Source organism: Prionailurus bengalensis, chromosome D4 (genome assembly GCF_016509475.1).
Source record: "Prionailurus bengalensis isolate Pbe53 chromosome D4, Fcat_Pben_1.1_paternal_pri, whole genome shotgun sequence".
In the NCBI taxonomy this organism is placed as follows: domain Eukaryota; kingdom Metazoa; phylum Chordata; class Mammalia; order Carnivora; family Felidae; genus Prionailurus; species Prionailurus bengalensis.
Window position 1 is genome coordinate 69,888,575 of NC_057359.1, and position 13,499 is coordinate 69,902,073.

A 13,499-nucleotide genomic window follows, 5' to 3' on the forward strand; every position below is an offset into this window, starting at 1 on the left:
AATTAAAGATCACCATTCAGTGTTTCTGCTTCAGTAAAAATCCTAATGGTACACAAGTGGCTTAAGGTTTAAATGTTATCAATGAAAAGTATCTATCATTGGAAGCATTATTTTTGTCCAAATAAACAATACTAATTAGGATTTCTATTTCTATCTATGTTTTAACTAGAGTAAGAAAGACTGCCATTTCTTTGCAAAACATCCTTCAAAACAAAAAATTCAGTTATAAGAAGCCACTATTTTTATTACTATCTACTCTGGAGCTTCTGTTTTATACGCCCACATCAGACAGAAACCTCTACAGCTGAGGAAAGTCCCCTAAATTTGATGGTGAAACAACTCAGGCACTTACCTTAACCTCATCTTTGAGGAAAGGAAGTGTAAAATGTCCATGAAGAAGGCCGTTTTTCTCAAAAAACACAATATCCTGCTGACTGGGTTTCTCTTGTGTGGATGCAATCAAACTACCTGAGGGCCTTAACGCAAACATTGAGTGTTAGAATGTCCAAAAGTGCAGCCAACTGTTAAGAACAAGACGAAAGTAAGAGAAACGATTTTTCCAACCAAAAACCTCTACCCAAGGAAGGTTTAAAGCCCACATGACTCTTGGCAAGCAGTTCACATTAGTGACGTATTCCACCTGCCCAGGGAATAGAGTGCCTCTTCGTGATTTGCTCAAAGGCTCCATCTGTCCCCCAAGACTACGGATTTAGACTGCACCAGTGTGACTTTTTAAAAAACCAATACATTATTTAAACTATTCTATTCTAAATATTACGTCCCATAAAAACATAATGTATTTCTCCTTCTATCTATGACTTCAGCAACTATGCCATGCTCAGACAGGTATTTAAGACTTCTCAGCCTACTTAAAACATCCCAATCACCTCATCCTGTTTGTATTTGTCTCTATAGCTTTAACTTCAATACCTTTCTCTCTTTGCTCTGTCATCCAATTGTCACCCAAATACAGGTGGGAAAAAGATATCTGAAACTCAGAGACCTAGGGGTTTGGCATATAACAGATGCTACTGAGACAGAGGAGACACTTCTGTCTTTGACCAGGGCAGTTGCGGGCACTAAGCAAGAAGTTTACTGGGCCCAGATCCAGCCTGCATGTTCCTCAGCAAACAGAACCCTCTAGCCTAACAGCTTGTGGCTTGTGCCGAGAAAAAAGCCCTTTTCCTAATTTTCACCAAAGCTCCACTGCCCCTGAGAGCCTTGCAGACTGTGACTTCCCTTCTAAGCACCATTTTCTGTTATACACAAGGATTTCATACAGAAGCTCCCTATAAGCTGTAAAATGTGTATATCTTAGAATGACATCTGTGAAGAAGCTGTGAATCTACTATTCAAATTGAATTCAGACTTCAGAAAAACTACAAAGAGAGAGATATGGGCCTACAGTCAAATGAGTAAAAGTTAATATCCTTTTGTGTTATATAAACACCTGTACCCAACAGGTATCACCACCCCTACCCCAGTTCCAAAATATTCGCTGAGGAAGAAGTTACAAGGTTTCTTTTCGCACTCACTTCCAAGCCAGAGCTGGTCCCAGTCCTGCCACAGGCTCACTGGTGGACTGTAAAGCAAACTCTCGGTTCCATACCCTCACTTTCCGGGCTCCTGGGTGGCAGATAGAGTTAAAATAAAGAAACAGACACATTTAAAATGTTGTCAAGTCAGAACTGTTCCAACATCTTATTAATAAAAACTGCCATGGTTTTACAAAGCTAATTAGATTAATCTTGTTAAGAATTTGTACCCACAAGTAGGAGGCTGGAGCAGATGACCTCAAAGAATTCTTTTAGTTCTTAGCTCTAAATTCACTTAAAATCTAAAGCAGCACCTTGTATGTATAATTTTAAAAAGCCTAAGAAGAAAACCTTCTTGAACTTAATAATAAAATAAAAAATATTTTCTTTAACTGCAATTTATTTCCATACCTGTCTCTGGGCAAACAACACTCACAGCAAAAAACTGGCCGTCACCACGCCAGGTCACTTGTGGTCTATGGTCATCCCAGGGCAAAGCCAACTCATACTAAAGAGAGGAAGAAACACAAATGTTACTGGGGGACTTAAGTGGCCCCAAATCAAACAAACCCCAGACTATTAAAGTTACATCTTTTACATGACATTTAAGCTATCTAGAAAACCATCTTCATAGAATCGTCAGGTACTCTTCTAGAAGGCTTCTCAGACCCAGAAATCATCAAGAAACCAAGAAACCAAAACAAAATCCATCTTCACACATAAAAAAAGTGGCCTCCAAGCACAGCAACAGAGGAAAAGAGCTGCAGATCTGATACTAAACATAATGAGCTGAGGAATCTACTGGGTAACTACTGTAAGGAAATAGATGTTCTGTTTATCTAAATGTAAAGGGGTAGAGTTCTGGTTATCTGATTACTGTATAAGCTTTACAACAGCGCAGAGACAAGTTAAAAAGATGAGAGGAAGAGAAGAGAAAAATCAGAGGCAATAAAGCCAGCAGCAATGATGCAAACACGGAAGAGTTCTGTGTTCCGCAGTACAGGAGCAAGAAAAGGCTCTAGCACCACTTATATCCCAGTCCTGAAGGTCTTGAAGTCTTGAAGACAGAGGCCAAATTTACAGGCTGGGGGACAAAAGATCACCTGAGCATTCATTATCACACTCCCGTGACAGGGGGCAGCGGAACGGCACGAGCACCACACTCCGCACAGCGGGGAATACACAAGGCAGCCTAACAAGACATATTCTCAATTGGCAAAGAACACAAACCCTTCCCCTAGTGAAAGGCTGAGATGAGATAGGAGTTACACGGATTGTAGCCAGTAAAGATCAGTAAAGATCAGTAAAGATGGAAAATGTAAATGAAAAGCGGTGCACTATTGATCTGCCTGTCCCACGGAGCTCATGGAAATGTCTACATGGATACAAGTAATATCCTTTTCTATTTGCTCAGCCCAAATCTTGGGATCATTCGTTCTTCTCATTCCACATTTAATCCATTATCAATAACTCTGATAGTTCTACCTTCAAAATGTATTCAGAAAAAAGGAAAAAAAATGTATTCAGAGAAAAGGAAAACAGAGTTTCATCCAAAGGGAAAAATCAGAAAAAGTACCTAATTTATGTATGTAGGAAAAATATACAAACATACATAAGAATGATCTACAGTGAATGCAGGATAGCAGCTCTTTCTGGGGAGGAAAGGGAGAGTATCTGGGAGGGATACACAAAATACTTCATTTCTATCTGTGATGATATATTTTTTAAACTGAGTATTAGTTATAATTATTCTTACACTGAAAAAAAAATACAAAGCAACTTGGCAATAAGAAAGGAAAAGGGGTCTTTCTAGAATGACTCATTCCGAGGGCTCTAAAGTTTCAGTTTTACTAAGGCAGAAGAGCTCTATCCATTATCAGCCTCTAACAGGACACCTAAGAGCTCCCGGTAGTTGGCAAAACTTGTATTTGTTCCAGTCAAGGTTCTGTTTCCATCAGACCAATCTTACCATTTGCACCTGAAAGGCCGCTTGCCGACCTTCTGATCCATGGAACTGCGTCTCCTTCCTGCCCCATCCCACAGTGATAAACTTGCCTAGAGAGCAATTGATAGAGAACATGCAAGACAACCAATAAGCTACATGAAATGAAATGAAAACAGTTCCACTGCTCTTCTTCATTAAGTAGGTCACTGGCAATTACTTGGGTCCTCTGAGACCTCTCAATAAACTGACTAGCACTCAATATTTGAAAACCAATGTTCCATATCATACACAGCAGTGATTTTTGAAGAATCTGAAATGGTCTTATTTTGGAAAGCACTTCACTGTCATCTTATATATTCTAAATTCCCTCAAGGACAGTCAACAATTCCCACTTCACAAGAATGAAACATGAAGAATTTATGAGATACATCCATGGATAAGAACATTAAACTCAACACAAGAGCTAGGAATAAAATTCTGATTATAATTATTTGGTCAACTAAATGTATCCAACCTTCCTGTCAGTGGTGGTGGGGACTGTAGATTAAGGAATTCACTCCTCACATAGATAGAAAATGAGACCCTCTAAATTTGGCAGAAGCCAAAATTAGAACACAGGCTGTCCACCTTCCAGCCTAAGGTTCTCTCTAAATCACAATATTTCTCTTGCATAAAGTGTGCAGTCAGGTGCTGAAATAATGCAACCCTCTGTTCCAGTAGGCAGGATCAGGCATCCGCCTGCAACAGGTACTACTGACATGTCTCTGAAAGTATCAGGCAGATCCAGGACCCAATACTTCCCTCCTGCCATTGATTCTGACGAAGCAGAGCTGTTTGTAATTTTTTTTTTTAAATATGAAATTTATTGTCAAATTGGTTTCCACACAACACCCAGTGCTCATCCCAACAGGTGCCCTCCTCAATACCCATCACCCACCCTCCCGTCCCTCCCACCCCCCATCAACCCTGTTTGTTCTCAGTTTTTAAGAGTCTCTTATGGTTTGGCTCCCTCCCTCTCTAACCTCTTTTTTTTTTTCCTTCCCCTCCCCCTCGTAATTTCTATATATTACAGGTCAGCAGGACCATTTCCTGTGTGCTCTGCATGGGTACATGGGAGTACTACAATAGCACAACTTGCATCTGTCTATGAACAGCAATGCTTACCCTGGTGCACACCCCTGTGCTTCTATCTGAAAGTTTCCAGAGATGTAAAGGACCAACGAATGAAGCAAGAGAACTTTTCCAATGGGATCAGACAATAAGTGATGGGGTAAGAGCAGGGATCAGTAAACTACAGCCTGTATCTACATTTACAAATAAATTTTTATTGAAGCACAGCCATGCCCATTCTTTTATGTATTGTCTGTAACTGCTTTCACGCTAAAACAGCAGAGGTGAGTAACTACAACAGAGGCCATGTGGCCTGCAAAGCTGAAAATAACTGCTATCCCGCCCTTCACAGAACAAGTTTGTCAACCCCTGGGTTACAGGGAAAATATCTATTCACCACAATCACAGAGTGATGAGACAAATATATGTCTAAGACCTACGACCCTGACTTGGACCCCCTCTCCCTTGACTTACACTCTATTATTAAGTTTCTTCTGAAAAAGTCAGTGGGATTAGCCAGGCCCAGTGCACTTTGTCATCCAAAGGTGTGCTGGTTACTCCCTCTGTGGCTGTCCTCAAAAAGGATGCCCAGGAGTCCCACCCTAGATCCTAGACTCTTCTAGCACCACACCTGCTCCTGAGTTAAGTTTACCTCCTCCCAAGACTGTAAAGATTCCCTACATGCCACTGACTCCCAATCCACATCTCTGACCTCTCCTGAGCTTCAACCCCTATTTGCCTACTCCACATGGTGATCCCACATGGCCCTTAAATAAATCCAGAACAGAACTCACCATCTACTGCTTACAAGTCAGCATTTCCCTACCTTCCCTCTCAGTTACTGGCATCTTTATTCCCATCACCTGAGCTTCTGACTGGAGCCCCATTAAACTCTTTCTTCCTCACCTTACATACCCAAACCCGTTTATTTCACATTCTAACTACTATTTCTAATTGGCGAAGACAGGAGGAGAATCATGTATACGTATTCCAAAAACATTTCTCAGATAATTCGAAAAACGTATCCCCGTCCTCCCTGAAAATCAAATTTTTCCTGAATTCGTTCCACCTTTCGGCCCCACATTCACCTTCCTTATCTCTTACCCGTTTCTTTTACTACCCCTATCTGATCACCCTGTCTCCAGTCTCTTCCCTCTCTACCAATCAACCAATAAATCCGGCATCATCAAAACCTGTCCAAATTTAATCAAAATCTATCCTGTTTATTTCAATTCACAATCATGTCCTGCCAGCAGCAATACAACAGTACTCACGGCTGCCTGAGTAAGCCATGCCGTGTCTATGAAGCATCCATGCCTGGCAATGGATGAATTTCCTTGCTTACACCACACCCCTACCCTCAACTGTCACCCACCCCACACCAATTTAGCCAAGACTCAGCTCAAGCCAGCTTTCTCAAGTCCTCCCTCTCCATTGCTCCCTTCCCCTCACGCTACCCTAATACCTACACACGTTATTAAGGGACTCCTTAAAGGAAAATCTGAATTATCCACACCACCAAACACATTGCTGTGTTCACAGTACCTACCCAAAAATCATCTCTGAATAAATTATTTTTGAATAAATAAATGAGTAGCAAATTTCTAAATGACTTCTCAGAGTTGGGAGAACAAGAAGGCATGAGGTCAGTAATCAGTAAAAGTTAAAATCCCTTCTCCCCCATCCCTTTCCTCAACCGGGCCATCTACCTGGTGCCTTTGTGATGGCCAGAGCTTCCTATACTCAATAAACATCTCCTCTCTTCTCCCCTTTCAATACTCCCACACATCAGCTACATCTTAGGAAGAAAACAATCTGATGGTTCCCATGAAAATGGAGATTCGGGTCCAATCAGTAGGAACAAAGAAATCGGCCTTCTATCCCACCTCTCTTGTTTTTGCCCCAAAACTGTACCCCAGAAATGCTCGTTTTATTTTTGCTAGCACAGTTCCTTTCATTGAAGCCCCAGCCTAAGCCTGCCCTGAGGTTTGGGTAACAACTATGCAGGTGACATTAAGCAGATTTCTATTCCCCAGGTTACTGGCAACCTGAACTCTCAGAGCCGCAAACACCGGAGGAATTCCTTGTATGGTCTGGAAAGGGCTAAAGGACCTGGGCTACCAGACACTGATGCATGAAGCTTCACCTTTCATAGTTCTTTGGGTTTCTGAAAATGATCAAACCTGAGAGGAACTTCAGGTCACAAAATGTTTCAAAAGAAAGCTATACTCACTTTCACCAAAATCATCCTGGTGGATCTTCTGTTCCATGATGGGCTCAAAGTCTTTTGTCATCATAATTAGGGTCTGTTGACCTTGGGTGGGCACAAACAAGAATGATTTTGTTTTCACATAACAAATGTGCTATTTCATAAGTATCTATAGCAATGGAAGCTACAGGGCTGGAGTGGAGGAGTTTAGAGTGAGAACAGGAAAGACACAATTCACTCAAAATATTTTGACTCTCATTTGAAGGAAAAAAACAACAAAACAGCTCTGCCTGCCTAGGTAAGTTACCTGGTGCTTATTCTCAACTGTTTATGAAAGCTAACATGAAAGTCCACCAGCCCTCCTCCACTAACTTCACACTTCACCAAGGTTATCTCTTCAAAAACATACCTCATCAGGGGTGCCAATTTACAGAAGCTCATCTGGAATGAACAGACTCAAAGGGGAAAAAAAGTAGTTTTCAAGAGCTTATGAAGAGGTCCTGAAAGAGCTAGAAGAGCAGTCTTTAGAATCTGTTTAATAACAATTCTTGCTCTTGGAATAGATTAAATATTGCTGACAATTTTACTGTGGACCTCAGAGTTTTTCCAAGTTTTAGGACTGTTTCTCATTTCCAAAAATTGAAACAGTTATGAGAAATAATTTTTTAAAACAATATACTAAGAGGTAAAATTTAAGTCAAAAAGAACAAATTCCCTCTAGATTGTAACGACGCTATCACTGTTCAAAGAAATTTTCTGAATAAGTACCCCAAAACTTAAGCCTTTAAGGTATTATGCGTCCCGTTTTATAAAAGTCAGAGCGAGAGACCAGGGACAAGCTTACCTGTAGCAAGAAGCACCAGTTCTTGGTCAGGACTCCAACTCATGATGGAGATGCCACTGGCCACACTCCCTACACATTCCAGCTGCCATCAGTAGACAAAAGTGAGCTTTAGAAATACAGCTAACATATAGCTACAGTACAGCTACAGCCAGGCCAACAACTTTTTGTCAAGAAATACATAATGCAAAGACTCTCATTTGCAAAATGCTTAAGTATTATGGCTCCTGATTTTTTCAACTTCTACACAAAACACGTGGCTTGAGGCTGCTGGAGATTTCCTCCTCACTGGACCCTTCCACTTACCTGGCATGTGCTGAGATTGCAGAGTATGACATCTCCGGAGGCTGTGGCCACACACACAGACTCCTGATCCAGCAAGTCCTGAATGCCAACAATGCAGCCACTTCCGTCCTCTGGAAGAAAGCCTTCCGCCACTAAAGAAATTTCATTTTTCACCTTTCACCAAAACAAACACATTAGCAAGTTAGGCCAATAGACTTTCAAGACCAATTCATAACATTTCCAAAAATAAATGACTTTTTGATGCTTCTTTTCTAATATAAAAGTTTTCAAAAATTTTTTTTCTAGATTAAAAGCCAAACCTTCATTTGAGAAATATTACAACCCTACAATCTTTAACAACGAAAAAAATAGTTCGCAGGGATGCCTGGCTGGCTCAGTCAGTGGAACATGTGACTCTTAAATCTCGGGGTTGCAGATTCAAGCCCCATGCTGGGGATAGAGACTGCTTAAAAATAAAACGAAAAAAAAAAAAAAAAAAGCTAGTTTATGGGACTTTTTGCCAAGCAAATACTAAACAAAAGCAAGAAGCCTGGTCTCAAAAAATGCCCAATAAAATATAAAGCTAGTAACTGTGGTTTTCTAAAATTTCTATAGTATAGGGAAAAAGAACTAAGAATGTAATTACCTAAAATACAAGTAGCAAAATATAGTTAAGGGAAGATATCAGAATCAACTCAAAGAGCTTTTAAATTTGCAATTTTCATTTGCATTCCCAGTTGTGATCCACTGTTATAAACAGTATTTACATGATAGAAGGGGTAAAAAGTAGAGCACCCACACAAAATATAACGTCAGAGTTTTCCCAACTTACATTTGAAACACAAGTAGAGTTAAAGGCAGGTTACTATTCAAGTAATATCTAATACAACATCAAGATAAGGCAATGGGAATATTCATTTAGGAGGATACAAATTCAATAAGATTTAAAATAAGGATTATGGGGGAAGTAAGTTTGGAAAAAGTAACTTACTTCCCTTGTGACGGGGTCTATTTCTATCAGTCCATGGTCTGAGCCAATGAGCACTGTCCTCTGTTCAGTTCGGAGAGAAAAGCACTGAGGTTTCCCTGGAGCCTGAATATCCCTGAACTCCAGGGTCCGAAGTAATTTTAGATTTCTCATGATGAAGCAATTCCTGAAAGTACAAATATCTCTTGATGAAGAATTATTACTCTGAGAGAAAGGAACTGCTTAATAGTGACAAATGACACTCAAATTAAGCAAAATGATATAGGGGCAGGGACATGGTAGTTAGAATAACCAAGAAAAAAAGAAAAAAACCTAATCTGAACCCACAGAGGGTTGTGGTCGCAACCTCACCAACTCATTTTGTTTACCTATGGTCTACAAACGGAGGTTCTGAAATCTACCTTATGTTTTTACCCTTTGGGAGAGGCAAGATCCTCAACTTTAAAATTTTTCTTCAAAAAGATTTAACATCAGTTATTCCTCAGGAAAGTTGAAAAGATCAAAATAAATAAGAAAACATCTTATTTTTGCATATTTGAGTATCTTTATAACCTGACTGATTTATAAAATCAGGGGTGTCTGGGTGGCTCAGTTTGTTGAGCATCCAATCATGATCTCAAAGCTCATTGATTAAGCCCCATGTCAGGTTCTGCGATGACAGCGTGGAACTTGCTTGGGATTCTCTCCCTCTCTCCCTGCCTCTCCCCCTGTTGCACACTCTCTCTCTGTCTCAAAATAAATAAACATTTAAAAAATAATAAAATAAAATCATATAAAAATCCATATACATATCCTATCAGTTGAAGAAAATCTAGAATAAAATGGCTTTAATATTACCAGGTAAATTTCTTTGTAAACTAGTTTTCCATGTTTGTTTAAAACATAAATACTGGGGCGCCTGGGTGGCACAGTCGGTTAAGCATCCGACTTCAGCCAGGTCACAATCTCGCGGTCTGTGAGTTCGAGCCCCGTGTCGGGCTCTGGGCTGATGGCTCAGAGCCTGGAGCCTGTTTCCGATTCTGTGTCTCCCTCTCTCTCTGCCCCTCACCCGTTCATGCTCTGTCTCTGTCTGTCCCAAAAATAAATAAATGTTAAAAAAACAAACAAACAAACAAAAACCTTTCCCTTCTTAGAAAGTAGGGAGGGAAATAATTAAAAAATAAAATAAAATAAAACATAAATACTGATACTTTTTAATAAAAGTATATACTGTTCTCAGAGAGGAAAAAAAGACACTACAATATTATGGCACTCACAATGACCAATAAATACTGAGGAGCTTGGTGACATGATATAACTACTTCACATAATTTGGCTTTCCTGGCCTGGTTTTTATCAGTGCAATAGAAAAGGTGAAAAAAGAATGATAAATAGGAAACCTACTTTGGTCTGGCAAAATCAGACCTGCTTAAATATATAACATTAGCTAAGAGAAAAAAACAAATGAATTTTAACATACTGGATATTTATATTCAGATACCTTTAAAGTTTTTTTTTTTTTAATTTTTTTTTCAACGTTTTTTATTTATTTTTGGGACAGAGAGAGACAGAGCATGAACAGGGGAGGGGCAGAGAGAGAGGGAGACACAGAATCAGAAACAGGCTCCAGGCTCTGAGCCATCAGCCCAGAGCCCGACGCGGGGCTCGAACTCACGGACCGCGAGATCGTGACCTGGCTGAAGTCGGATGCTTAACCGACTGCGCCACCCAGGTGCCCCTAAAGTTTATACAGTTTATAACTGGAAGTCTCTAATTTATGTTAGGGGTGGCAACATACAGACCACAACGGCCTTATTATCACCTTAATTTTATTATCACCTTAATCCGAGATGAATTCTCTCATGTTGCATTTCATACATACGACAACGCAAGAATAAAGACGAGTTCATCTTCATACTACTACAGCACATAATGGTAAGCGTAATATGAAAGTACAACATGTAAAGTGGCTTAAGAGGAAGGCAAGACCATACATCACATGGTGGGAGTGAGGAAGAAAATCAAAGCCAACAATGGTTTTGTAAGCTTTGGTGACATTTATATTCAAGAGCTTCTGGAAATTATTTGAACTGATATTATATCATGTAGGCTTTTAATTTAGATCTAATGCTAGATAGAAAGCTTGGTTTTTCAAGAAACTTAAAAATTACATATCTTTATCTTTAAACATCATACAGATGACCACTGACACAGATCTGAAAGGATGGCTAGATGTGAGATGAGAGAATGCCTGGCTACAGAGGAGTAAGCGAGTGATAGAGAAGGAAGAAAAGAGAACAGATGGGCAAAGGGGTCCAATGTAGAGTCTCCAGTGTGTCTTTGATGCCAGTTTATCTAATAATCATGCTGTTACTGTCGCTATTATCAGATCATCAAATGTCTTCCTATGCCTCCTGTGAACTTGGCCTCTATTAACCAAAAACCTGTATATCCCTGGGGTCGAGAGACCCCAGGATAAGAATATGGAGGACCGAGACGGAAAGAGCTGAAGACTTTTTCCTGTTATCTTGCTACACCAGTCACCGTCGTCCCAGCAATGGGCCTCCATCCTTGAGGGGCCCTTGGTCCCAGTCCCTGGCACTCCCAACACCAACCTCATCAGCCCCACTCCAAACGACACTAGCACTAACCCGGCAGTCTCTCTCCAGACACTGAAATCCAGAACACAGGACTCTTCTGAATTTCAGAGTCATCAACACCTGAAGTCAGAGTCCAGTTTTACGATGCCTCTCCTCCAAGATTAGGTCATGATAACTCCATCTTCCCTTGTTTTGAACCTAAGCCCTAAGCTAAGTGTTACAGCTTCTTTCATCAGTTCACATTTTATGTTACCTCACTGCTTTCTTTTGCTTCTTATTCCTCAAATAGCTACTTCACCAATTCTTCATGCTAAATTCAGTTGAAATATTGTGTGGTTTCTACTTTCCTGATTGGACCCTGCGTGACAAACATAGCAAACAACTGGAGTTCTCAAGTCACAGAGCTTCCAAAATCACCGACAAAGGTGAGCTATTAATTTACCTCGCACCAACCCAACCCTTCTAAGCTCAAAAAACTTCTTTAACTTTTCACACCTATCATCCTATTCCCTTATCTTCTCAGAAGCATCCCCTACTCCTTTTCAAGGCTAGGGAAGTAGCAGCCTCCACACTTCCCTGGGACCTCAACTTATTAGTACCCTTTCTTTTACATCTGCAATATCCAGCTCCTCAATGATGAAACCTTTCCCAGTCCTTAAGTGTGCTAAAGATCTCCTCATACCACAGATCAATCCTGTATCCTCTATGAAATTTCTGGCAACTCCTCCAGTCTTTCGCCTCTTGGCTAATTATCGTGCCCATGACTACAAGTACCAGGCAGCTCACTAATGTGCTGACTAGATCTAAATGTCTAGCCCTGACCGTCCCCAAAGTGAACAACGAACCCACATTTTCAACCTTCTGATATTATCACCAAGATGTCTCACAAGCACATCAAATACAACCTGTAAATGGAAGTACTGCTATTATCCTATTCAAGTGAGTTCCTCCTGCTTGAGGACGTGGCATTTCTGTTCTCTCTGTCCCCCAAGATGAAAACGGTCTTTCCCTCGTTTTTGCTCATATTTCATATTAAACTATTCACTGGTTAGCTCTGTTGCTGTCAATACAGTTTCGATTCTTTGCACAATATCTAATTAATCCCATGACCCGGTGTGTGGCCTACACAAACACCTACTAAGCTCTTGGTAAGTGCTAGGATCTGAAGACAAGAGAGGACTCTGTCACTGCCTACAAAGAGGTCACAGTTTAAAGAGAGAGGACCACATAATATACCACATTAGGTCGAGAAGCACAGGGGGCACCTCCACGAAAAAAGATGCCAGAAGCAGCGCGCAAGACAAATCCAATTCACTAACAGTCGCATATTAATTGATTCGCTTTATTTGGTGCATTAATTGTTCAGCGATATTGTCCCCTCCTGCAAGGAATCCGGAGGCTGGTCAATGTGCCGACCGGGGAGCAACACGTCTTCCCCAGCATGCCGCTTGCCGCAGACCCCGGATGGCGCTGATGGCAAGTCTCCAAAAAGAGAATTTAAAGACAAAGGTTATCACGCCATACTCCACTCCCGGGTTTGCTGCAGCAGGGAGAGTTTGCACGCTCGGGGGTCCTCTTCATCAGGACATCCCTTGAGGACACGCCAGGTTCCGTGCCCGCCCGTGCCCCGGAGTGAGTCGTTCGAATGCTCACCTGCGCCGCGCTGCGAGGATCCGCAAACAGCGGTGCTCTGCCCTCGCCTCCTCAGCCACGCGTAGCCTGCCCTTCCGGAGCCCGCCCGGGGCTGCACACACACCCCTCTAGGTCCGCGGCTCTCCAGCTTTCGGGACGCGAATTGGGCCCCCGGGCCGCTGGTACCCCGGGAGGAGTGGCTGGAGAGGGGTCGAAAGGACAACCCGTAAGACTGCAAAGAGCGTGCGAAGCAGACGGGACACACCAACAGCGGCGCGGGAGTGACGTCACGAGGAGGCGGAGGCGTGGCCGGCCTTCTCCGTAGCCCCGGCAAGGTAGGGTGGGGAGCTGTGCCTCCCCCGCGCCTCTGTCCCT

At 41.6% G+C, this 13,499-nt stretch overlaps 1 protein-coding gene across 3 annotated transcripts in view; it reads right to left on the bottom strand.

Moving 5' to 3' along the window:
* Nucleotides 1-13,380, bottom strand: part of ELP1 (elongator acetyltransferase complex subunit 1) — a 58,047-nt gene extending 44,667 nt beyond the window's left edge. For 2 of the 3 annotated variants that reach the window (XR_006295147.1, XM_043567186.1), the window contains exons 1-9: nucleotides 13,146-13,380; nucleotides 8,917-9,079; nucleotides 7,947-8,099; nucleotides 7,644-7,725; nucleotides 6,824-6,904; nucleotides 3,505-3,590; nucleotides 1,947-2,043; nucleotides 1,536-1,626; nucleotides 353-476 (exon numbers count right to left, since the gene is read on the bottom strand). Coding sequence is in view for 2 of the 3 variants with exons in the window: in XM_043567186.1 (XP_043423121.1) it covers nucleotides 353-476; nucleotides 1,536-1,626; nucleotides 1,947-2,043; nucleotides 3,505-3,590; nucleotides 6,824-6,904; nucleotides 7,644-7,725; nucleotides 7,947-8,099; nucleotides 8,917-9,066 (864 nt within the window). In the remaining variant the exon portion in view is untranslated. The remainder of the gene's footprint in view (nucleotides 1-352; nucleotides 477-1,535; nucleotides 1,627-1,946; nucleotides 2,044-3,504; nucleotides 3,591-6,823; nucleotides 6,905-7,643; nucleotides 7,726-7,946; nucleotides 8,100-8,916; nucleotides 9,080-13,145) is intronic. The other variant, XM_043567187.1, reaches the window with a different exon arrangement.
* Nucleotides 13,381-13,499: the final 119 nt, after the last annotated feature.